Source organism: Pungitius pungitius, chromosome 6 (genome assembly GCF_949316345.1).
Source record: "Pungitius pungitius chromosome 6, fPunPun2.1, whole genome shotgun sequence".
NCBI classification, from domain to species: Eukaryota; Metazoa; Chordata; class Actinopteri; order Perciformes; family Gasterosteidae; genus Pungitius; species Pungitius pungitius.
This window is the reverse complement of record NC_084905.1, coordinates 21,217,924-21,243,481: the sequence shown is the minus strand read 5'-3', so window position 1 is coordinate 21,243,481 and position 25,558 is coordinate 21,217,924. Positions and strand designations below refer to the sequence as shown.

The 25,558-nt window shown below is 48.8% G+C and overlaps 2 protein-coding genes across 12 annotated transcripts in view; both read right to left on the bottom strand.

Moving 5' to 3' along the window:
* Nucleotides 1-12,865, bottom strand: part of LOC119196656 (suppressor of tumorigenicity 7 protein homolog) — a 16,347-nt gene extending 3,482 nt beyond the window's left edge. For 2 of the 11 annotated variants that reach the window (XM_037452526.2, XM_037452528.2), the window contains exons 1-4: nt 12,735-12,865; nt 6,478-6,513; nt 962-1,044; nt 415-574 (exon numbers count right to left, since the gene is read on the bottom strand). In XM_037452526.2, the coding sequence (XP_037308423.1) occupies nt 415-574; nt 962-1,044; nt 6,478-6,499 (265 nt within the window). In that variant the 5' untranslated portion in view covers nt 6,500-6,513; nt 12,735-12,865. Of the gene's footprint in view, nt 1-414; nt 575-961; nt 1,045-2,836; nt 3,507-6,146; nt 6,297-6,477; nt 6,514-7,501; nt 7,609-12,734 lie in introns of those variants that run through there. The other 9 variants (XM_037452529.2, XM_062562870.1, XM_037452532.2 and 6 more) reach the window with 7 other exon arrangements.
* Nucleotides 12,866-13,621: 756 nt separating this feature from the next.
* Nucleotides 13,622-25,058, bottom strand: LOC119196369 (F-actin-capping protein subunit alpha-2). Its single transcript, XM_037451996.2, has 10 exons — nt 24,930-25,058; nt 17,682-17,745; nt 17,128-17,179; nt 16,652-16,715; nt 16,262-16,468; nt 16,076-16,155; nt 15,657-15,735; nt 15,355-15,426; nt 14,992-15,054; nt 13,622-14,713 (listed from the first exon to the last, which is right to left on the bottom strand). Exons 1-10 carry the CDS (start codon nt 24,966-24,968, stop codon nt 14,573-14,575), a joined length of 861 nt encoding a protein of 286 aa, XP_037307893.1. The 5' UTR covers nt 24,969-25,058; the 3' UTR covers nt 13,622-14,572.
* Nucleotides 25,059-25,558: the final 500 nt, after the last annotated feature.

The following is a 25,558-nucleotide window of genomic DNA, read 5'->3' as shown; positions in this document are numbered from 1 at the left end:
AGAAATGATCACGTTTAGACCACAACTAGAATAAAGAAAGCGTCTCAGAAGGTTCCTTTGTGCTTTAAACGTAATCCCGTTCATTAAATGATAAAACCACGACTGAGAGCTGATCTGTGTTCTTTACTTATTTTCATTTTATTATACTAATATCAAACCCTTTGTTCAGCATCATTTGATCCAGAAGTCCTAGTGTTGCATTTAAATGTTACTTTGAAAATAAAATAAAGTCTACTTGTACTAATTAGAGCCATCATGTCATCATTATCAGCATTCTGTCCATGTGTTTGTTCCCTCGTGGTAAAGAACAGACTTATTGGACACTTGTATCATGTGTGTGTGTGTGTTCGGTGGGGGGGGGGGGGGGGGGCGCTGGCTGTGATGTCACAGCAGTGGCTCCGCCCCTCATCTCACCGGACACGCTCTGTCGGCTGGAATCGGCCTCCCCGTTGCTGGTGTTGGCGCTGCTGGGGGTGCTGCTGTCCACCCCGCCCAGCAGGGGGCGCAGGTGGCTCACAGACACCTGCTCTATGAAGGAGGTCCCATACTTCCTGAAATACCACCACTCAAATATCTGCAGAGGGAGCGAGACATTTAGTCAATTCAATAAAAACATCCTTGGTTCTACTCCAATTCCTCACAAAAGCTATTTAAGTCCACTTCTCACAGAGGTAGAACATCCAGCCAATTACATTCCAGATGGACCAGGACGTGAACCTAAGAGATGATCAGTCCATCCTCATTTATCGGTCCAAGTGCTTCTCAGTTTGGGTTCATTTCCACTACTGGAGCTGCTGGACTAAGCAGCAGATCTCCTCAGGGACTCTTTCAACATTATGTGAAGGTTGCAGGTTTGATTCCACTCCAGAACATCTGGGTGATTATCGCCGTCTCTACTGGTCTCTACTGGTCTCTACTGGTCAGATCTACCATCTAGAAGTTAAAATAAGGTGTTTCTTACCAATATGAGTCCTGAGATGAGGGAGGAGGTTCCCGTCAGAGCCACGTAGAACTTGGGCGTCAGAGTGTTGAGGAACATGCTTACTGCAGGGACACAAGAAGGAGGGACACACGAGATGACCTTTGACCCTCTTCAAAAGCCCCCCCCCCAGCAGCGAGTGCGTCTGTAAACGCTTGTGATGTTGATACCCTCAATCGACAACTAAAGCCTGCTTTCTACTCGCTGTCCTTTGTCTTCGTCCACGGCAGGACGGGACAGTGATTGTGTTAAGGTAAGGGGTCCTGATGGACAGGGGGGGGGGGGGGGGGCTGAAAGACAGTTCAGCCCTCCAGGCCAGAAGATCCATTCAGAATAATCCTTTATGGATAAAACGATCAATGGCTCATAATCACGTCAATGTCCACAGAGGAGGGACAAAGACGCTCAGTGTGTCTCTCACACACACACACACACACACACACACACACACACACACACACACACACACACACACACACACACACACACACACACACACACACACACACACACACACACACACACACACACACACACACACACACACACACACACACACAGTGAAGTGGAGGCTCTCCTCACAGAAGAGCCTCTTTCAGGCGGAGTGGAGGAGGAACAGCTGCCGTCTCGTCTTCTTCGCCAAGTCACTAAATAATGACGCCATCGTTTGACATGAAGCGACGCGGCCGGGGGGGCGAGCATCTAAAGTCACAGCTTTACCGTAACGATTTGTCAATTAGTCCAAGAGGCCTCATATGATTGTGGGGACTCAGCCTTAGCCTTAGCGTGTTAGCGTGTTAGCGTGTGAGGAGTCCAGATTCCCTCCTCCTCCTCCTCCTCCTCGTGTCGAGTCATTACAGCCTCGGTGTTATAACACTATTTATTTATATCGAGTCTCAGATAAATTAAATCAAAGCTGCCACACAATTAACTGTGTGGGATGCTCGGGTGTCATGGCAACGAGGACAGGAGCTTTTTGTGACTGAGAAGCGCTGGACGCAGCGTCAAGAACTCAAGCATCTGGACCCGGAGAACTGGCACCGAAGCAGAGCATGCTGGGAGGACAGCGTGACGACTTGAAGGGACAAATTGGGAACAAAAACTGAAGGACTAAATGTCACTGGAGACAACAGGAGACATGACCTTTACTGTGGGTGGGGGGGGGGGGGACCAGAATGATAAAAAGACACACGCCAAGACACATTCATTGAATTACTGTCACACACACACACACACACAGATTGATGTCCTTTTCTATAGAGGAGAACAAATTGAAAAGTTCTCATCACGTATTCGTGAGAATTGCTTTTAACGCTTTGTGTGTGAAAAAAGGTCAAATCACATTTTGCTCCTCAGGACTCAATAAAGCAAGGGATCAAAATGCAGAATATAGGCGGCTGATTGTCTGTGAGGAGCCGATGAGACAAGGGATCAGAACTTGCATCCACACAAAGGAGAACACGGTCCTGGTGTCAGAAACAAACCCTTCCATCCTCGACCCAACTTCCCCCAATCAGGCAACAGCAAGAGATTCATGTTTTATTCTAAAGTCCAGCAGCAAAGGACATGCATCTCTAATCATGTCCCCAGAATGAAAGGAGACAAACATACGGAACAGCCAGGCAGAGTACACAAAGAATGAATGAATAACGCGCCCCCCCGCCCCCCCCCCTTCTAATCTCGCTCTGCTCAACAAGCCACTGTGTACACACACACACACACACACACACACACACACACACACACACACACGGTCCACTTCATGAATATCAATACAAAATGTACAGGCCCACCTGCTGTACCCGGTACAAAGAGAGGCGGGGGGAGGGGGGGGGGGGGGGGGGGGTCATAGCTCACCCTCCATTCCACTGGACGCCACTAACGAGGCCCCCGCTGCCCTTCACACAAAAAGAGGCCCAATGGAAGTGAAATTCTCTCCTTCTTGCAGCACAAAACAGGATTGTGTCTCTCTGGGTGTCCACATCCGTGCAGCAGCAGCTACCTGCCCCTCACATGGCACATTTGGCAGTGTGGGGGGGGGGCTGGTTTGGTTGGGTTTGGTTGGATTGGCCGCGGCCTCTTGAGTGACAGCAGGCCCATTCAATTGTGAGCCGGTTTCTTCCTGCTTTTCCTTCTAGTAACAAGGCAGAATAAACACAGATGGGGGGGGGGGGGGGGGGTGATGGTAGATAGCAGCCCAGCAGCCCAGCCAATCAATAACAAGGATTTTAATGAAGGGGGGCGGGGCAGGTGCTCCTTAGCCTCCTCCTGCAGAGGTAACCATGACAACTCCTCAACGACCCTTCAGCACAACGGATGGAGGAGCCTCCTCAGTGCAGACGCTCCTTTGAGTGTAATGGAAATACAATGTATCTATATAGATATATATAGATATAGATACATTGTATTCATATATCTACATATATTGTAGATGGGCCTATGAAATGCATCTCTGAAACAACAGCCTCCTTCTCCTCCATCAGTGGAACACGACGACCCATGAGATGTTTGTTGTTGTTTCTCCTGTGCTTCTTAATTCTATTCCAGCCCCCCCCCCCCCCCCAGCCCTCCCCCCTCCCCCAGCCCTCCCCCCCGTTTAGTCAGCCAAGCACATTAACAATGGTGGCAGAGGTTCAACAAAACTGAGGATTTGGATGCGGAAGGTTTAAGGCTTTGTTTTTAGAAAGTGTTTGTGCAGCGAGCCGCCTGCAGATTTCCTCGTTGGCCAGATGCAGCTTTTATGATTCAAGGGTTCAGAGTCTGTGAAAAACACAACGACGAAGGCACAAGACGTGGAGAATCCTACCGGTAATCCTAATATTTAAATCCCAATGTCTGTCCACTATTTACTATTTTTCTGACGTTTTCGATTTTTAATACCAACTGAAGTTTGTCATCTGTTGTCAAACTGTTATGTAAGTTGATCTCTGAGAAGAGGGGGGGGGGGGGGGTCATCACAACTCGCTCTCTGTTGCTGTTGGCTGGCTGAATACCTCCACAAGGATCCATATAGGGACATGAACACAGACTGTAGATGATGGAGACGTTTCCAGCCGTTTCACTCGAGGGGGAAACGACACGGAGCTCGTCATTAAATCCTCGAGAGGCTTCCAGTCGGAATCAGAGGTTGAACCCAAACAATCAACAGCCGGGGAAGGGTTGGGGGTCAGAGGTCACGACCCCTGAGAGGAGTTAGCGTCTCGTCCGTGGGAGATGAGTTCGGACCCCTTTGGGCCACCGTACGGGCTCACGAAGGGGGGGGGGGGGGGGGGGGTGGACAGAAATAGCGAAATCCACAGTTACCACAGAAACCCCAGCGCTCCGCCGCATTCGCCGGATGGTTACCGTGGCAACAGAGGCAACTGATCGCCGTCGTTTCAGTAAGCGTCTTATTCCAACAGAAGGAAGACAAGGCGCTCACCTGGAGCCCATCAGAGGCTCAGCCCGCCATTAAGAGATGATGTCATCTCATCGGGCAACAGGCCGAATAACACACACACACACACACACACACACACACACACACATCATGGGCACTCTTATGCAACGCTGGAGCGATCTGAGGAATAGAGGTGATATGAGATGTGGCCTGCAGCCATCCGGCCATCAGCAAACACACCTCCATTTGCAGATTGCATTTCCCCCGAGCTCATCTTCATCATCTTCATCTTTGGCAATCTCATATTAATCTGACCAAGCAATATTTGTGAGTCCTCTGACTCTTAGTGAGAAGAAGCCCGAGGATGGTCCCTCAGGAGGAGGATAACGGACGTAGTTCTGCTGCACACGGGCTGGATCAGCGTCAGTGACTGTGATCCAAACAGATAGGATTCATCACTTAACATGTGGTCAGTACATCGGACCCTCTGACACAGCTGGACATTTACAGCTTTCTCCATATTCTTGTGTCCTTTTACTAGAACTACGTCTCCGCTCCGACCGCCAACGTGTCAACTGTCCAATGAGGTTGATGGAGGGAACGATTTGTTTCCCCCCAAAGCGACAGTTTGGCAACATTCACAGCAATCGCATTAGGTCTCAGATCAATGCGCGTCTTTTAGGACGCGAGCAAATACGTCAAGTCGGAGCTGCTGAGATGATCCTACTGTCTAAAGCCCGCGGTCTGTCCCAGCCGGACGACCATGTGACCGGTCACGTGACGCCACCCTGCAGACTTCACTTTGAAGCGATGAAGATCAGAAGGGTACGTCCCACCCCTTCAGGAGACCAATGGCATTAAACAGCAGCAATGAAACGGCCCATAACCCAACTGGGGGGGGGGTCCACTCACCTCGGCCCGGAAGCCGTTGAGCTCATAACATTTTTTAGACAAGTCCACTTCTAACATGATTATGACAACAGAGAGAACCTCCCTTAGTTTGTCCATCATCAAGCTTTGGTCTCAATCCTTAACGAAGCTGAAAACATGGCGCTGCTGGTCCTACCGAGGCGTCCTACGGGAGCTCGTAGCCTGAGTGGGACGCGTCACCTTTGACCCTCAAACGACCTCGGAATTTGGCGCTAATTTGGAAAGCTCGGAGCACGCGGAGGAGACCGCCTGCAGGGGAACAGGAAGAGCATCAGTGCTGGTACCTCCAGAGTAGAGGGCGGTGTAGTTGGGTCAGGGGAGCAGACAAAGAACCCCCCCCCTCACCCCCCCAAACCGGCCGCCCTGAGCCGAGAGGAAGTTGCTTTGAGCTCCGACGGCTTCGGCCCCTCGATCGATGGGATCAGCTCAGACGTCACTGAAGCGGTGCAGCGATATCAGTACAGGGTGGGGTAGAAAGGTGGGGTGGCGGGTGGGTGATTAGGTTGGACACGTCGGCCCACGTATAGAGATCAGCACACACACACACACACACACAGACCAGAGCAGTGTGCTAAGCTAGCTTCAGGTAGTATCTGGGGTTGAAAATGCTACGTTCGTCCCTCGTTCACAAATAGAAAAAAAAAGAAAAAGAACAGGACAGCGGAGGCTGCTGCTTCTGGAAAACCATGCAACTCCAGGGCGAAAGCATCCATCTTTTGGCGTGCTCGCACACACACACAAACACACACACACACACAACGTGCACAAAGACGGCACTTAAAAGGCATTCAACCGGCACGCTTAGGAGGACTGTAGTGCATACAGGCAGGAGATGATTGCATATATATCTATACGTACATTCATATATGTGTATCAAACACAGGCAGCCAGGCGGGGGGGGGGGGGAGCAGCTAGCTCCTGCTGCTAAAATGCTAAATCCCAGATTCCTGTCCGTGCAAATCGGACATCAGCGACCATGGAGGCAGAGCAGGATGACGGAGAAGAGAGGAGGGATGCAAGAATAGACGGGGGAAGATTAAAAAAAATCCTGCCGTTTCCCCCCCCCCCTGCCTCTCTGCTCTCCCTCCCCCCCCCCCCCCCCCCCTTACAGAACGGCACACAAATAGAAACATTAAAGCGTTACATGAACAAACCCAGGAGGCGGCAGCAGGAAGCTGATGGTACTTACATGAGGACTCTGTGCCGAACATGGCTGGGCCGGGAGCTGTGATGGAGAGAGGGGGGGAGGGGGGAGGGGGGGGGGAGGAGGAAAGGCAGTGGAGAGCAAGGGGAGGGTGAGGGAAGGAGAGAGAAAGAGGGAGGGAGAGAGGGAGGGTTGATGAGCAGGCAGCTACACAGCAGGGGTCATCAAAGCAACACAATGCAGCCGGCCGGCCGTCGACCAGATGCCCCGAAACCCGCCCGGCCCCCGCACGCTCAGCCGCTCCGCAGGCGAGGGGTCCAGCGGAGGAAATCAATCGATAAACAAACCCCCCCCCCAAAAAAATAATATATATATATATATATATATATATATATATATATCCGTCAGAGCCGAGGAAGAAGTGATCGTGGTCGCATCTCTCTCTGCAGCCTCCGTCCTCCGTCTCGCCTCAGCCACTCTCTCACTCCTCACTCCACTTCACTGTTTACTAATGGGTGGAGAGCGAGGGGGGGCACGGGAGGGGGGGGTCCCGGAGAGAAGGGAGCGAGAAGGACGGTTGGGGGGGTTAAAATATCTGGTGAGGAGCTGCTGTCGCTGCTGTAAGACAATAGCTATGCAAACAGAGAGTGATGGGGGGGGGGGGGGTTGTAAAAAAAACTGATGTCAGTTGCCAGGTGGAGAGGGAAGGAGACAAGGGGAAGGAAACAAGGGGGAATAAATAAAGATTAGGGGAGCAACGGTTAAAATGTGGAGAAAGGAGGAGAGATGAGGGAGGGACGAGGAGGTGAAGGTGGTGGAAGAGAGGGAATACATGGAGGGGGGGGGAGAAAGAAAGAGGCAGGGGGGAGGATGGAGGCAGCTGGGGTCGAGGGGGCGAAGGAGAGAAAGAGACGAGCAGACCAATCAAAATGGTTTTAAAATTTAAAAAACTCGCCAAATACCAGCGGAGAAATGAATGAATTCATCATAGAATGTAGAGTCACATCATCAGATCACACCACAACAACAACAACAACAACAACAAGCAGAAAGCATGGAACCGTCTTACTAAGAACGGTGGATTTGAACGGGTTTCCATCCACGAGGTCATTCTGCTTCACCTGAGCCACCAGGATGCAAGTCCACACGGGCAGCGCCACAGTTAAATGAATAGATGCTTTGTGCCACGCTGAGCATTAAAGTACAGTCTTGGTTGCTATGATACGGCACAACGTAGGAGCACGCGCTGCGGAAGGGCGGGATGGGCGGCTGTGATTGGCCGGCTACTTTTTAGCCAACGTCGCTCTGCAACACGCGGCGAAGCGATGGCGTTCCCGCTTGCTCGGAGGCCCGGTCCGGCCCGGTCCGGTCCGGCCCGTCATCAGCCGGTCGCTCCTCCGTTTAACGTCAGGAAATATTCAACAGTCACGTTTAAAAGCAGCAAACAGGAAGCCTTATTGGATGAAAACAATGGAGCTCCAAATGATTCAAGTTCTCCCCACTTTTCCTTCAGGATGCATGGACCCTGGTACAGTGGTGACCTAAATAGATTTGGGGTCGGGGGGGGGGTTGGGTCAGCCTGACGTCATTGTCATGGCCATGGCGGAACAGAGCTTCTGAGGCAGGGACCTGGCATCCTGACGTCACGCTGAAAGGGCTCTTTGTTCCATAAAACTCACCGTGACATCACGAGGAGGAGTCTGGCCAGAGGGGGGGGGGGGGGGGGGGGCAAGTTAGATCGGAGCTGCTAATTGGCTCAGGAACCAAGTAATGGAACGATGATTCACTCAAGCAAGACTGCATTGATGAGCCCTTTATCTATTCCTGAACAATGCACACCTCCCACAACCCCCATCCATAAATACACCCCCCCCCCACGCCCCACTCCTCCCCCCAATACGAACCACCAAAACACCCCTCCAAAGCCTTTCCTCCTGGTTGCTAGGCAACTGAATATGAGCGTGAGAGGAGTGTGGCCGTCCTTTGGCGAGAGGAGAAGGAGATATTAGGGAGGAGGAGGAGGAGGAGGACCAGATATTAGGAAGGGGGAGGAGGAGGAGAAAGAGGAGAAGGAGGAGAAAGAGGAGCAGATATTAGGAAGGAGGAGTGGGAGGAGAAGGATATATTAGGAAGGAGAAGGAGATCACATGACACCAATCGCTACAAAAGGAAAAGGCAACATTTTCTAAAGGAAGAAAGGCCAAAAATATTTTTCAGCACTTCACCCAGTTTAATAGATTTCATGATCATTCAGGTCAGCATGACGAACCCGCCCCCCCCCCCCGCCCCCCATGATGTTTCTCCACCCAGCCTGAGGCTTATATGCTGGTGGTCAGATTTAACATTTAAGTGCCAATCATTTCCTGATTCAGAAGCAGCTGTGAAAATATGGATCGTGCCCAACCCCTCCCACCCCCACTCCCCCAACAGACTCCGCACACGTTTGCCTTTCAGAGAAAGGAAGGTCGGCTTTGATGGCCCCCACCGGGGCGGGAGCCGCTGGCACCACCTGGTCAAAGCAGGGATCCAATTTACCAAAAGCAAAAGAGTCCATTTCCTCTGTGAAAATGAGCTTAGAGCTGCACCACCAACGAATGGCTGCAGAGGCAGAAAGATCAAAGGGAGACCTCGATGCTGGACTCTAATATGAAAAGGTCCAGACGAGCCGAGGCCCGGTCAGTGCGAACGATGCTCCGCCCCAAAAGCATGCGCTGCTTCACGCTCGATTAAACTCTAAATGGACGATCATCTACGAAACGAACATCATGCAAATAAAGAAAGTGTAAACTACCAGCTACAGAACACACAACAGAGCCTCCAGAACACACCTGATGAGTCACTTCCTGCACACGGTGTTAGGCGGGTTTCATCCCGTCAACGACTTTGCATAGATTGAAATGTGTAAACGCAGTCAAATCTGGAGGCTTAAGTACAGGATGATCCATCAAACTGTGCCTGCATGCAAAGCAGGAAGCTGGACAGAGAAGAGCAAACACCTGGCTGTGGCCTCATCTGATTAACCAACCTCTTTGGCCTCCAACCAAGCATCACACACAGCGCATTATGAGCCCCTGTTGCTAAGGGCCGGCTGCTGGAGTCAGTGCTCTGTTGTGGTGGGATGACAATGGGTTATGCTTTCATTATTCAGATGGAAAAAGTGTACTTCTACAGCTCCTACAGCTCCAACTCTAAAATGAACACTGCTATCCTATTTGGGACAAAGTTATCTACAAAGCACTGCGTCCCACACGCAGAGGAGGTTGTCTTTCCGTTGCTGTCAAAGGGAACGGAAACCATAGAAACCAGCTGACTGAAAGCGAGGTCATGTGTACAATCATATAGGTCAATATATTTCAATAGGTCCAACCAGGTCGCAACATCTGGTTGTTTTAGACCTGCATTTTCTCTACTGACCAGCAGGGGGCGACTCCTCTGGTCCCATAGAAGTCTATGGGAAAATCACTACTTTTGTCTGGATTTACTGTCTGAGTAAACATCATAAAGATGAGCTTATGGTCTCCTCTTCTCTGGATGTTCTCACGGGGGCCCAGTCTTTGGCGTGTTTTTGGGCCCCGTGGAAGGCAGCGTTAAACATACGTGGCCGAGATCACATTACCGGAGCAGCACACGCGTTCTAAATAAAGCCTCCCTGACCGGTCGGATCCGGCCCTGTGGGGAATGTGTGCTGGCACATCATTCCGCCCACTCAGAGGGTTCAGCGCTCTCGCTTTCATACTTTCATTACTGCACCTTGATTCGGGAATGGATTTTTACCACTTAGGTCAGTGTGGCAGTGATTGCATTACTGCATTTCTCATTCCCAGAGTTGTGGGATGACTCATTGTCATCATCATTCCCAGTTTCCAATACATGAATTATTCTGGGGGGAACTTTACAGCCCGCAGAATGCTTCTGACCCCAGAAACAAGTCATCACCAGACACCCAATCCGATGCCATTTCTTCCCCGTCAGCGCCCCCCCCCCCCCCCCGTGAGTCCCGTTACGCGCTGACCTTTGAAGCTCCATGGACGCACATCAAGATGACGAGGCCTTTTCCACAGAGTCACTGTGCCACCCACAGCTCATCGCTGAGCTCGGCGGCGGGCGACGCCCAGGCGGGCGGCGTCCTGCGTATGCGCAGGTGGACGGACGGATGACGGGTGCTTGTTGCTAAGCCACCAAACTGCGACACGTTTTCACCAAACAAGGAAAACGTGTCTCATCAGAGCTTATATTTCACATTAGATCCGAAAGACGTTGAAGTGCCAGAGGAAACGAGTCCCAGAACTGTTGTGAGGAAAGTCCTTCATGTCCATGATGTGATGTGATGAATAGAGTGCTGTGAGGAACGTTCATTGGCAACTGTTGCATGAAAGTTGGCCTTTTCTAGAGGTGCATTGTGATCCTGTGATGAACTAAGCCAAACATAGATGGCTTCAAATTGAGCAAGAGGCACTTTCAGCTCTCAGGTTCGGTAAGAGCACCAGTTCACTCTCTCTCACACACACACACACACACAGACACACACACACAAAAGCTCTAGAGATACCAATATAGCCTCTAAGAGTAGCCTGCATTCACCACGGTGCATTAGCTGCCACTAGTTATGCTACTGTGAGTAAAGAACTTGACTTTGCCCTTCTCACTTCTCCCAGCCGGTCTATCGATGTACCACCGACTCACAGATCCACTAAGCTGTAAAACTGAAGGAATAAATCAAGAGAGAAGTAGAGTCATTATCTCATAGACTTGTATGGTACCAGAGGAGTCCCCCCCTGCTGGTCATATGAAAGAATGCAACTTTAAGACACCCCAACCCCACGTGTTTTGTTCCTAAAATTGTTTTATTCAACAACTATGCGAGGAAGGTATCAGCTGAAAGAGGAAAGCAAACAGAAGCAGCCTCAACTTTCCACCAACCAACAGAAGCAACACAGCATTTAATTAAAAAAAAAACAAGAAGCTAATAATAACTAGATCAAAAGCAAAGGAAGTGAGAGTTGTAGTCGACAGGTGGTCGAGGGGGAGGAACAGGAAGAGAAAGTATGTCATAAAAATAACGCCTTACTCTCAGTTTGAGTCAGACAACAGTACAGTAACAGTGTGGTTTTCCAGTTACATCCCAGCATGCTAAGACTATAACGGAGGTCAACAGCTTGACGTTTCAGCGTGGAAATAATGCTTTATGTATATATATATATATATATATATATATATATATATATATAGAAAGCTCAAAAGGTTCCAAATGTGGCCACTCTACTCTAAAATCTGCCGCAGTTGTAATCGGTGTCGCAAATTGACATTTTAGACTCAGCAGTTAATGGCCCTTCAAGAGACAGGTGTCCCTGCTGGTAAAATACCTCCTTCTTCACTCAAACAGGTAAGGAGGGAATCAGTAAGGAAGGAAGCACCAGGAGACAAGTAATTAAACAGCAACAAACATGACAAAAAACGAACAATGCATTGATTCGATGATGTCCCACCTCAAGAACGCCGCCAGAATATAGAAATAGAAGATAAATATAATCCTCCATCATTCACAGACTGGTGCAGCAGGTCCGGACCAGCACCACGCACGCGCGCACGCAAACACACCCGCACACACACACACTTCTAGTGCGAGAAGTGAGAAGGTCAAAGGTTAACCGGGACACACAAACCACCCCTCGCTTCAGGTCTTGACCGTTCACTTCTACACAACAACGCACAGACTCCTCCACCGCTCCTTGCGTGGGCCCGTGCATGTGCGCGTGCGTGCCCAAGGGGCTCTCCTGTCCCCTCTAGTCGCAGCCAGCTGGCTCCTCTAAAAGAGCCCATTCTTCCAGCCACGTACCGGCGCACTGAGCCGCTGGTTGAAGCCCTGCGGGGGGGGGGAGACACTCGAGGTCCACCAGCCGTCACTGGGGGGCTTTCCGTCCGTGTAGAACACTTAAACCCCCCTCTCTCCCCCCGGAGGACAGCGGTGTAAAGTCAGGAGTACCAGAGAGACGAAGCGTTGTCCCTGACTCATGATGGACACCCGCTCAGAACAACACACCACGAGGCTGTGAGATGTGACGTGGACTCCCACGGCGGCTCGGGACATCTCGTGGACGCTCACGCGCGCACGTTTCTCTCCCCCCCCAGCGAGAATAACTCCCATTTAAACGCGCCTACGTGTTAGCCTCTCATCTCGATAAGCTAACGGCTAACAAGAGCTGGCTAACGTTTGCGAAGCTTTTTTAAAAGAAAAATTAAAAACGTGTTGTTTTACCTGGAGGCACTGCGAGAGACACCTGTGCGCGTGTGTGAGGACTCACCTCAGTGTGTGTAGATCCGTGTTGGTAGGTCGCATTTCTTCCAGCAGCAGTGCAACATGTGTCCAGCATCCAGCAGCGGCTACAGACTGGCGGTGTAGACGTGTCTGCGGAGCGGGGGCTAGCCGGCTGGCTAACCTTAGCTAACGCTTAGCAGTTAGCCTTGGGCTAGCTAACCTGGGCAGTTAGTCTGGGCCGCCTCGCGGTGTCGCTGTCCCCGCTTCACCTGAATGATCCCATTTAAACTGGAAAGTCACTCAGAGGGGAACTTTATATGTTTATGAATTCAAGATGAAGATGAGCACATTGAACGGTCGCCTATAGGGCTAACAGCGCAGTCAACTCTCACCCTTTAATTAATTAATCAACATTTAATTAAAAATAATATATCTCTGGCCCTCTGCTCATTATTTAAAGCTCCTTTAACATCGGGTCAAAGATTGAACACAGGGAGTCACCAGTAAATAAATAATGAATCGGCACAGCACCTTAGTAAACTGATGTAAAATAATAAGGAGCCATGTTTTTTACTGTTATTCTCCCTCCATGGAGTACAGCTCCAATGACCTGCCGTCCCGACGTTGTTGAGTCGGTGCCAGTGTGTTTGAGAAGAGATTAAGTTTTATTTACCAAGAAAAAGGAGGTGCATTAAGGTCACTGCAGCACAGATTGCCCTTAGAATACAATGCACATGGTTCATATGTGTGAATCTCATTCATCTGATGGTTTGTACATTAAAGACTGCAGTCAAATCAACGTCAATTTGACACATTTCATTTTAGGTATAAATGCAGCTATTGTGCAGATATCCCCCAAACTTCAAGTTCATCCAAATAAGAGATGAGATGAAAATACAGTTAAGACATCAGAAATTATGAGTGAGCCGATAATAGAAAATTTGTCATTTAATGCAACATAATTGTGAGTTGAGTTACAATTAATCTCATGGAAATAAATCACCAAACTGACAGACAGGATGTTTCATACAGGTATATATTACAATGTGCCTTGTTATATAATACACCCAAGTTCCGTTTGTTTTAGTCTTTTTTTTATAATAAAAATAAGCACTGGAGGAGAATGTGATACGTTTTGTATTTTTATTGTAAATTGGACAATATGCACATGACTGCAACTGATGACTTTGTTAATGAAGCGTGTTAAGTGGTCACAGAAACTCACGCGTCGAGTCCAAAAAAAAAAAGAACCCCAAAAACAAAACAAAAAAGGCGCGAGCGCTGCAGTCCTCAGATCTCACCCACACAAACACGCAGGACCAACGGCGGGGGGGGGGGGGGGGGGAAGTACCAAAATAAGAGGAACAGGAACACGCGGTGGCTGATTGTGGCGCCAGAGACGCCATGTTCCGTCCTTCCGTCTCCATGACTTTAAACCGCAAAGTGGAGCAAAAGTCATCCCAACGTCAATTTACTTTGATTTTAATCCGGGGTCAAATAAAAAAAATTGTGGTCTCACTGACACAATAAATATTGCACACGTGACATTGTATTTCGTAAGGATGTCGTTGCATACAAGTGCTCGCCCCGCCCCTCCTCCCTTTCCTATGTCTCCTACGATTTTCCTCAAGTTTTATTCTCTCCAAAATACACTTGTCTTTTTCATGATCGATTCGATATACAGAGGAGTTAACGGGTTCTGTATAAAACAAAATAACATCGATAAAAGTAGACGTCCAACGTGTGACGTCTGGCTGTGAGACCAAAACCGCTCTTTGTCCCAGTTTCTCTAATTTCTGTACAAAGACAATACAACTATCGAGTCATGCAACGTTGTTTGTTTGTGGGGGGTTCGGGGGGGCTGCCATGTTCTCTCTGTCCCGGTTAGGCGTTCTGCATCTCTTTGCCGATCTTGTAGCTCAGGATCTTGTTCCAGTCGATCTTGGTGCGCGTCACAGGGAGCTGGCGGCGTAAGGCTTTGAAGGTCGTATCCGACATGGTCTGGTAGTTCTCGTTGATGGCGGTCTGTGGGAAGGATGGTGGGGGTGGGGGGGGGGGGTTACAAACAAGTACAATAAATTAGATGGAGAATCTCTGAACCTGCGTGTTCCTTTCTATCAAGATTTCATTTCACTTTAAGAGGTAAGAGGAGGATGGCGGTGGGATGAATGGACGCCACGAGCCATCGGCTCCTCACCGAAGCCTGACACAGGGTCTCCGGGGGGGGGGGGGGTCTGGTCTTCTTTGTACTGCTATGATAATATACAAAAGTCACAGCAGAGCTCTGTACCTATGAATCATACCTGATAGTCGTTCTCTGCAGCCTCCATGATCCGAACAAACTCCTTTGAGGTTGCAGCCTCATTCTGGAAGGAGAAAAGACACATGACCAATTTCAGAAGTGTGAAGGGGGGGGGGGGGGCATAAACAGAAGCTATTAACTCCTGCAGATTATTTGGGGGGAGAATACCGCTGGGAGCCGTTTGAAAATCAATAGAAGATTTCAAGGTGAAACCAGAAAAGGGATCGATTGGATCATCGAGGGGCAATAAATAAAACTAAAAGTGAGACTTTTCAGTCATGTTTTATCACACAGCTCAAACAGAGGAAGAAGTAAAGGGTGAGCGGGGGAGGGGGGGAAAGAGGAATGTGTTGGCTCCACTCACAGAAATGGACATGGACTCCTGGACCTCTTTGTGGCTCACCAGCTGAACGTTGCCGTCTTCATAGTAATGGACCTGAAGGGGTGGGAAGCTTCTGGTCACTGTGCACATTTAAATCCTAACGCTCTGCGTGAAGTAAGTACCAGGTGCACCACAGAGAGTGGGACAGAACGCTTTTCATTCAGCAAAGTTCTGACTAGATGCTGACAAAGAAAAAAAAAAAATCACCTGATAATGTCAATTCAATCCTACTGAGCAACAAACCTGGTTGCTTCTTCACAGGGTGGAGGACTTAGAGCAAATACCTGGATCTTCATGATTCCTGCCACTTGAGTGGTGGAGGGGGAGACGGTGAACTTCCATTCGGACCTCCAGCGTCCGTTCCTGTGCAGAGAAGGAAAGCAGACTTTTATCATGGAGCTGATTATTCTCAGGTTCTTTATGAACTCATCCAACAGAGCTCATGTCACACAATGCGTGGTAGGTGCATCGTACCAGACACAACCAAAAGCTCCCTTTCAATATATATATATATATATATATATATAACAAGCTTTAAAAAGCAGACCAATTAACACCCATCAGAAAATAAACATCAACCATCTCTGATCCTCTGATCAGGCCTCTGTCTGCTCTTCACATCGACGTGGCCCTGGACTTCCTCATGACACCAACATGGCGCTTAGCGGCGAGATGGTGGAGAAGAAATTCCCAGAGAACATACCAGAAGTTTTTGGGTTGAAACTGATGGCACTCGATGCACACGATGATGGTTTGATGTCCGTCGATGGTTTTCCCGTAAATCTGAAGCGGAACAAACAGAAAGACGGGGTTCTGACTGAGCTCTTCCTCCTCACAGGTAACAGGTGAGCTGCTGGTCCACAGAAGGACCGTAGAGGCTGTGACGTACGGTGCAGACCCCACTGGGGTAGTGCTCCTTGACGTAGGCCCGGACGGCCGCGTCCACGGCGCCCCTCCACCCCTCCAGGGAGCCGTCCACGTCTTGGGGCCGCGGGTCGCTGGCCTCCTTCCTCAGGTGGTCGAACTTGAAGGAGATCTTGTTCTTGGGGTCCAGGACCCGGCCATTACCGAGGTCGCCGTGCTCTGTGATTAAGACCTGAAGGGGGGGGAAGAGACACACCAGAGTAAGTAAGGGACAGAGCGAGAGAAGAGGTACAGAAAAAGGATGGAGGAATTTTAACCTGTGATGTGCCAACAGGAGGCCATCTTTACATACATGATAATGAACAAACACTATAAAGCTACTCATTTAAACCACAAACAGCCTTCTTAAACTCACCTGTTCTTCGTAGCCCTCAACTTTCACTGGGGTGAACTGGTCCAAGTTGTACTGGGCAAAGGCACTGCAGAGGAAGAGACCCAACACTACTTCAGAGCACTGTGTGTGTGTGTGTGTGTGTGTGTGTGTGTGTGTGTGTGTGGCAGTTTGACTTTATGATACACGCTGACTAGTGTTTTTAAACTTTCATTGACTGCCCGATTTAATAAAAGTTAATCTCAGCTGAAACAAACACCACATGATAAATGACTAATTACTGTATTGAAGGGTAAGTAAGAAGTAAGATGAGAGTAAATAACGATGAGGAAATATTATCGATGTAGGCGGGAAAATCTGGACATTTTCATATCGTCAGCTCATATGGTGCATGTTTAGTTTCAGGCTTTGAAGTCTTTCTGTAATCAAACAAATATTCAAATATGAGGACCTGAGGGGAAACCAGATTTGGGGGGTGTAGAGGGGGGGGGGGGACTTACTGTGCTGCACCTTCCCTGAGGAGATTGTCATTGTTGAGCAGCAATCGCACATCTGAGGAAAGAAACAAGAACAGCATATCAGCACCACCACATCAGAGCAGTCAGTCTGTGCAGCATTCAAGCCGAGGGGAGGGGAGGGGGGGGCAGACACGGTGAATTAGCTCAGTGTGACAACCGACAACCACACGCGGATGAAAGGGCGACAGAGCGGCTGCGGCGCTGCGATAAGAGGCAGACGGGCCGTCTGCGTGGAAACGTCTCGTTTCGGGGGCTTCGCAGAGTTCTTCTGGTTTAACATTTGGAAAAAGCTCAGAAAACAAATGATACCTCGTCCACACGCCGGGTGAGCCCAAAGTAAAAGTATGGCGTCACAACAAGGATGAGCGCTTCATTCAGTGTCATCAAAGGTTTGCATGCTGTACGTTAAATTCAGTTCTTCTGAATATCTTTAGTCTTTTAAAGGATGGACCGTGAGGAGGAGGGATCAAGGTCCTCTGCTGGACCTTAAATGTTCTTTAGATGCCAGGAAATGTGAACAAGAAAAAGAAACACACCGTTGAACACTTCGTTGAACTCCCCTGGGGGGGCGTGGATGACAAAGTTAGCCGCTATGCGTACCTGCAGACAAAAAAAAGAAAAGGTTATGGTTCCGGCTGGAAGTCGCCGATCTGAAATCACACACAATGCATGACGTTTAATCCGTGTAATCCTTTAGTTTCTATGTGTACACGCTGTGGCCAGCAGAGGGTGTGATGAAACTGTGTCATGCCGCCCCCCCCCCCACCCCACCTCACCCCACACACTGCTGCTGCTGCACCGCAACACTTCCGGTTTCCAGGTCACATGTCAAACAGAGTGATGACGGTGCCCCCCCAACAGTTTACAGCCATATAAGGACATGAAAATGAGCTGAGGACACATTCCCTCTCACACTACCCCTCAAAATGTCAACTCCTCTCACAAGCTGGTGTTTCAGGGAAGGTGTGTGTGTCTCCTATAAGGCCTTGTTAGCAGTGTGTGTGTGTGTGTGTCTCCTATGAGCCCTTGTTAGCAGTGTGTGTGTGTGTGTGTGTGTGTGTGTCTCCTATGAGCCCTTGTTAGCAGTGTGTGTGTGTGTGTGTCTCCTATGAGCCCTTGTTAGCAGTGTGTGTGTGCGTGTATACACAAATAACCTGGCACTGGTGCAAAGCTGAAGAGTGATTCTCGCTAATTAGCAATGCTGAGAGAAAGACAGACACTTGGGGAGGAACGTGTGTGTGTGTGTGTGTGTGTGTGTGTGTGTGTGTGTGTGTGTGTGTGTGTGTGTGTGTGTGTGTGTGTGTGTGTGTGTGAGATCAAAGTGCATCTGTATGTCGATGCTGTCACGAGACTTGTGCCAAGTCTACAACTTGGTAGAACAGAAGAGTGCCCTCACAAATGTGTTTGCTTGAGACGGCGTCTAAAAGGACTTTCAAAGGGGTGTTCTGCTCAGTTCCAATGTGTCCGTGTTTCAATCAGCTTCTTCTCTGAGGACTGAGGACCAGGAGACGCCCCGCGGTCTCCGAACCAGTGGAGCCGATGTGAAAGTGGCTTAGAGGTGCATTCTGTTCAGGGTCCATCAGGGGGCGACTCCTCTGGGCCTACAGAAGTCTCCCCTCATTTATTCCCTCAGTAAACATGGGTTCATGGTGTCAGTTCAAAGAATTGAGCATGATGTTCCTTTAGTGAATATTGGGTCACTTGGCGAGTCAAATACACCAAATAGCAGGGTAACTTTAGGGCTTAGCAAATGAACGCTAACGACATCCAGCAATCCGTTTCCAAACTCTATTCTAAAGTTTATGCGGTTGGCGGTGGGGTTAGTGAAGACTTTTACCCAGCATGCCTCTGGGCAAAAAGGCAGGGTGCACCTTTAACAGGCAGCCAGGGAGAGAACAGGAAATTCAGTCAATAAATCTGAGCTGAACTGTAAACATATTTGATATGAAAGTCTCTTTACCTTAATGAATACATGGAATAGTAAGTGGTTACACCACAAGGCTTTAACTGGAGAACCAAACACATCTCAAAGTCTGTTAGCGTGCAGACAAATGGAATCAAAAGTCTTGGCCTCCTTTTGCAGATGTGATCACCGTGAAGCAGCACGGTTAAGGACTCGAGCCCCCGGGACACTCCAGAGACCCTAATTTAGCCTCAACACAAAGCTACAGGAGGCAAACAGGTTGGGTGGAGCATTAGGATGAATGACCTGTTTCTAGAACCCAGATTTGGACTGGACAACTCAGGACTTTATCATTGGGCAGTGAAGCAAACGCTAAATTGACTTTGAGCGCCATTCTGTGTAGTGACCAGCAGGGGGCCAGTAAACGTTGTAAACACGAGTTTATGGTCTCAGTCTTCTACATCAATGCGGCCGTTTGCAGGTGTAAGTTCCAAAGTTTCAGGGCCAAGTTCTTGTCAGCCTTTACAGAGGAGCGATCACAAGTTGGCGTGGGATGTGCGCGGCCCAGCGGGGATTAATGCCGCCATCATCGGTGCCCGTGTACCGAGCGCCAGTGATATTGTGGACAAGGGGGGCCTGTGGAGAGCTGTGGGGATATTAATAGACACAGTATGTCCACCCTGCTGCCTGCAGAGGGATAGACACGAATCAGCTGCCAACCACCAGCCTCCAAAACAGCTTCTTTCCTGTGGCGGTTTTTATTTCATCAATTTTTTTCTTATGTAGCAAAATGGAACTACATTTTAAATTTTATTGAGAAATCCTGTTATACAAATAAATGACATAGTTCCCTTTTTTCTATGATTAGACTAGATCATAACGCGGGGTATGCTTTAGGGCGGGGCTTAATGCGGCTCTTAATAGACTGCAGTAAATAGAGATCCATGTGCATGTAAAGACAAAAACAGACAGTAGTTTGGTCATTTCACGGTAACAGGAGAGACAGCAAGAAGCTGCCGTGAGAGTTGTTGTTTATGAGCGAGCCTCAACTAAATATAAATAAGTCATCATCATCATCTTCTTCTTGGAGAAAGCCTCCTTTGCCCGCTTTTATCTCCCTGGAAGATCTAACCAAGGAGCTGGCATGATAATAGTAGAGCTAACAGCCACCTTCAATGAACACGTTTCATAGGCAACCCCCCCCCCCCCCCCCCCCAGTCTTTGTCCTCTCTAGGCCTAGACACCAGCTGCTCTCTTCCCGAATCAACTTGCACACTGTATATCCTTCCTCATATTACCCAGCAACCCCCCCCCCCCCCCTTTCCTTTTGCAAACAAACTGCCCCACCCCCTGGAGCCACCCTGACGGAGCACTGAAACCACTCTTAGAACTAATCCCATCATCAAAACTGCCTATCGCCCCCCGATCCAGAGCCGTGAAAATAACACGGTACCCAAAAACACACTGCAGGAGTGCACGGAAAGCAATGTACTGTTTGTTGGGCCCGCGGGCCTTTTAAGCTGCATCATCTCCTAGAGTTTGATCCCCTTCCCTGGCGTCCCTCCATTTCAATCCCCCCGAGTAGAGGATGTTTTTATTTTTTTTTTTTTTTTTTTTTAAAGACGGTGAAATGCTGTAAAGGAAGCTCGGGGGTGGGGGGGGGGGGGGGGGGGAACCTGTCTGATTAGGGTGTATATTGGCGAGCGTGGGTGCAATAACTCATGAATAATAAGTGCACAACGACAGCCTCAGAAAGGCTCGTCGAAAAGAGGAGGCGGCGGCGGCGGCTGGTCGGCTCAGGAGGAAGCTGAAGAAATGGGGTCATGAATCCAGTCGGAGGCAGACGTTTTAATGAAAGGGGACTTTTTCCATCTACGGTGACACCGTGTTAGACTGAGTGATGGCTTTCTGGGGGCCCTTTCTTCTTTTTAGACTATCCGGGTTGACACGATGCGACCCGACCGATGAGCGGTCCCAAGCTGCAGGTTCACGCGTCCTGTTTCACGCTTCAGCACGTTAACGACAAATCAAGTTGACAGCGAATCATAAATAGTTTCTCAGATTTCTCTCCGTCCTTCCAGGCAGCCAGCGGTCTCACTTTGTCTCGGCCCGAGCGTTATTGATCAATTTGGTGGCCTTCTAACTTGGTATTTGGTTACCTCGGTTTGATTTGTTTATTCTCTCATACATTTTAAAAAGGGAGGGAAACTTTTTAAGTAATCACAGGAGTCTGCGTAGATAATTGATCACTATATTAAACTACCAAGTTCATTTCTTATGCAGATGCTGAATTCATTTTAAATAATCATTCCTATTCTGTCTCCATGTCTCATAGCTGGTGTACAACACCAACACGTGGAGGCATATTTTTGATGTTAGCTGTCACCCTAGCAGTGGTTTCCCTTTTATTACATCAGGGCAATGCTCCCCGGTCTATGCATTCGTCAGTTTAAGGGAGATATCAGTGAGTTTCCAGCACTCTACTTGTCTGAAGTTTCCAACCATACCCGTACCACTACATCAGCACAACCATTATTCTAACTTTAGTGTAGAAGGGCCATTAAACCTGCTCATTACGTAAAGTGTCTGTGGGCTCAACAATCCAAGAACTCGGCCAGGCCTCACTTAAACAACCCTCTTTGCAATTACACGAGTGATGAAAGTCTGGAACAGGCCGATAGCTACAGGATTCATCCAAACTACGACGGATCACAGTGCCTCATCAGCAGGACAGAATGAAGCCCACAAACACACCATCTTCACGAGATTACACCAAACCACTTCTCTTGCTGACAGAAAACTCTGCTCTTTCTGAAACAGGAAACCTCCGGATTTGACCTATAATAATACAACGTAGACTACTCACTGGAAGTGTAGACTGCTGCCAAACGAGCGGGGGAGCTGTCATTTGCTTGCAAGTCTTGGTTGTCGTTGGTGGATTGGTCTCACAGGTAATAGTTTTTAAAAAAAGGGCCTGCCCAGTCACTTCAATACAAACAAAGGTACCGACACACGTTGAGTAATAGCAGTTCCCTGCTACACACCGGTTTGTTTTCTTTGGTGTAATGAGGACTCTGGCAGTCTGGTGCCTGGATGACTCAAAAATGTGTTGCCTGTGGCACACAAGAGACTCTCTTCCCTGTTCAATCATTTACAAAAGGGTAGAAATCCTTCATCACGGGGCTTTTGGGTCTTTGTTTCTGGAAAAGCAAAGTAACTCTGACAACCACAACAGCAGCGACAGTTCTCATGACACACATTCAGGAAGGGCTTCATCAAGACAAACCGCAAAGATATACTCCACAAACAAAAGACACCTTTAAGGCTCCCTGTCAAAACAGGGTTTACTTCAAAAGCAGTTATAGAGTCATCAGAGTAGTGAGTCAGATCACAACAAGGACTCCCACAAAAGGAAGCTGCAGATTTGTCGTCTAAATTTTAAAGAGAGTACAAACAGATGTGTGCCAGGCGATTCTGGCTGTGGCTCCACTAGTCACCACACATCTAGTGTTATTCTACAAACCACGACTAGCCAGTGGAGGAGTGATTAGAACGGACTAGCGAGTTCTGGAAACTGTTCCCCAGTGCATGTGTTGTTCCTTTTGCAGCACTGCTTTCTGTGAGGCAATGCCGGAGAGACGGCCTTCCATACAGGTCCCAAACGCAACCGTGTTGTGCTTTTTAAACAACACCACACAAAGAGGATGGATGTAACCCACTTAATCGTGATTGAGACAGAAATAAACAGCTTCCACCGGCTAGGTGGCCGAGCCTGCTTCTCTACACCACAGCCGGGCGGGGCGCCAAGCATCACTCTCAGATCTACGAAATCAGAACGTCTGGTCAAAAAACACGGTAGAACATGAAAGGGAGAGAAGGTCTTTTTCACAGCACCGACACCTGGTTGTTAGGGGCTTAACCACAGCCCAACACCATGAGCCGCATTTTTTAACGGTGAAGCAAGTACGTTACACAAGAGATGGCCTCAGTCTGTCGCAAAGCCGAGGCCCCTGTAATGAAAAGGCCTGGCTGACAGCTGGTGCCCGGGTGCCCGTCTGTGAAGCCCTACGCAGTCACAGCAGCGCGTTGATCAGATGCAGAGAACTTAAAAGCTCGCAAGTCAGACTGATGAGGAAATAAAGCCGGGCCTTGTTCCAACGCCGAAGGATTCCATAACTCACATTCATAAAGGAATGCTCATCGTAGTTTACTGTGATCATTAAAAGGTTTGGTGGGCATTTTGTCTGAAAGGTCACGACCACTGGCGCGATACAGGAGGTGGACGTCGTGGTGCACGGATGGCCGGTTTGAAGCCTTGAGTTTGCGGTCGCCATCTTAGATTACAGCCATGTCATGTTTTTAGTAACCAATGAACAGAAGTTCCCGTTTTTTTTTTTAAATGTGGAAGTCTGACAGAGACGGACACAGCGACCTGCCAATCACAGCGGCCCCGCCCTAAAGCACACCCTGTTTTATAGTCTTTGATATGATTCTAAATGGATCTTAAATTACTACATCAACAACTTTGTGCATTGAAGAAGACTTCAACTTAAGGTCTGAGACCATAAACTCATGTTTACAATGTTCAATGGTGAAAAGGCAGAGAGCCTGGCTCGCTTTTACTATTCATGTATGTATTTTTTTGGCAGCGGTTTATCTATTTAATCTTTTGAGGACTACAACATTTTTTTTAAGCAAGCAACCACAGCTCATGGATGTCCAAAGACGTACAATTACATTTACAACCATCCCATCTGTATTACCTTTACTTCCAACTGACTGAGACCAATAAAAACAATAACCGAATTGTCTAAAAAGTATTAAAAGTATGTCCTCGGTTGTACTTTCAAGCCGCAGTTATCTCTCAAAGCTGCAATCGATGTGCCCAGCCAAAGAATAATAGATTGCCCCATTTCTTAAGGTATTACATATACATGCATACATACACACACACGGCTCGGTCTCTTGACTGTTTGTCGTTTTAAGGAAATGAGAAAATGAACCTGCAGCTGTTTGGTGTAACGGAGCTACAGACAGTGCCAACACCACGTCACTGACGGCCAACGTTATGGCGCCCAGACGGGTGTAAACCCTCCAAAGTGGACCCGACAGCCACAACGCGAGAAGCACATACCGATACAGATGCTCAACCACACCTGAGCGGCCGGAACAGGTCGCTTCCGGCATGCGCGCGAGACGCCACTTGTTTCAGGAGGCACCGCGGTTAGCACGCTCGCTGCTTAGAACACCTGGGTCCACCGTCACGCAACACACTAAAATCCCGCTCTATCAAAACACGTTGACAATTCACCACGCGACGTGTTGTGTGACGACAGCGAAGCGGCGTCAACACAGCGAAAAGGGCGTGTGGCCGGGTGTGTGTGTGTGGGTGTGTGCAGTAAGTCTGGCTGTCGGTTAGCAGTGCTGCGGGCTATGCTAAAGTAACAAGCTAGCGATGCGAAAACTTCCCCAACACAAACACCACCAGGAACACGGGGGTAAGGGGAGTGACGCGTCCACAAAATGCAATAAAAGCGTCGCGAGAGGGCAACGTTAGGTTGGTGTATCTTATATAACGTTACACGGTTCCTATTTTGAGTAAGGACCCTACAAGGAGCCTCCGTTTGAGATTTGCAAGCGAGCGGAAGTTGGAGCTAAAAATAATAAAGAGCAGCAGCGGCAGCAGCCCAGGCCTCGGGTTTTTTTTTCCTTCCTCCTCCGAAATCAACGGAGCGGTCGACGACAGAAAAGCACCCGGGTTGGAGACGGACTCATCTCGCGGCCCAACATTTCCAGCGAGGGCTGGTTCCACCCTCTCCCCCCCCCCCCCCATGACCCTCCGAGCTTCACTCACTCCAGCGATTAATATTCGGCATCTTACCTTCTCCTCGTCGGATAGCTGCTCCTCATGATCCGCCATCTTTTCTTCCGGCACCAGCAGCTTGTCGGAGCCCCGTGACGTCAGCGCGCGGGGTGGGTTCCCGGCTCTCCTCTAGCGGCGGCTTCCGGGTACTTCACGCTCGCGGGAGCTTGTATGTGAAACCATATTTGGCAACAAAAAAAAAGAAGTATCTGATCATCTACTTTCATTCAAATAGTCTTCCGTAAGCACATTTGAGTTCAGGTTCATATTATCATTTTTTTATGAATTTCTGTGCAGATTTTGGAAATAAATCAAGTTCGAGTTCTTTTGCTCATTTCTAATCATGTGTGCCTTTCTCTCATGATGTCATCATAGGTTCTCTCGTGCACTGTAAGTTTTCTTTCTCTAAAGCACTCACACTTGTTATCAACTTTTAGAACAAATAAGCACTTTTAAGTGCCCTTAAAGTTTCTTTTCAAAATTATAATCGTCGACATCGACATTTATTGCCAAGATATGTATGTTGGACACACCAGGTTTTTGTCATGGCGGGTGGGGCATGCAATTGGACAGTAAGACACAGTGCAGGAAACGTTAACATTCAATTTACAATTAAATATACAAATTAAACTAAATACAAAACAAAG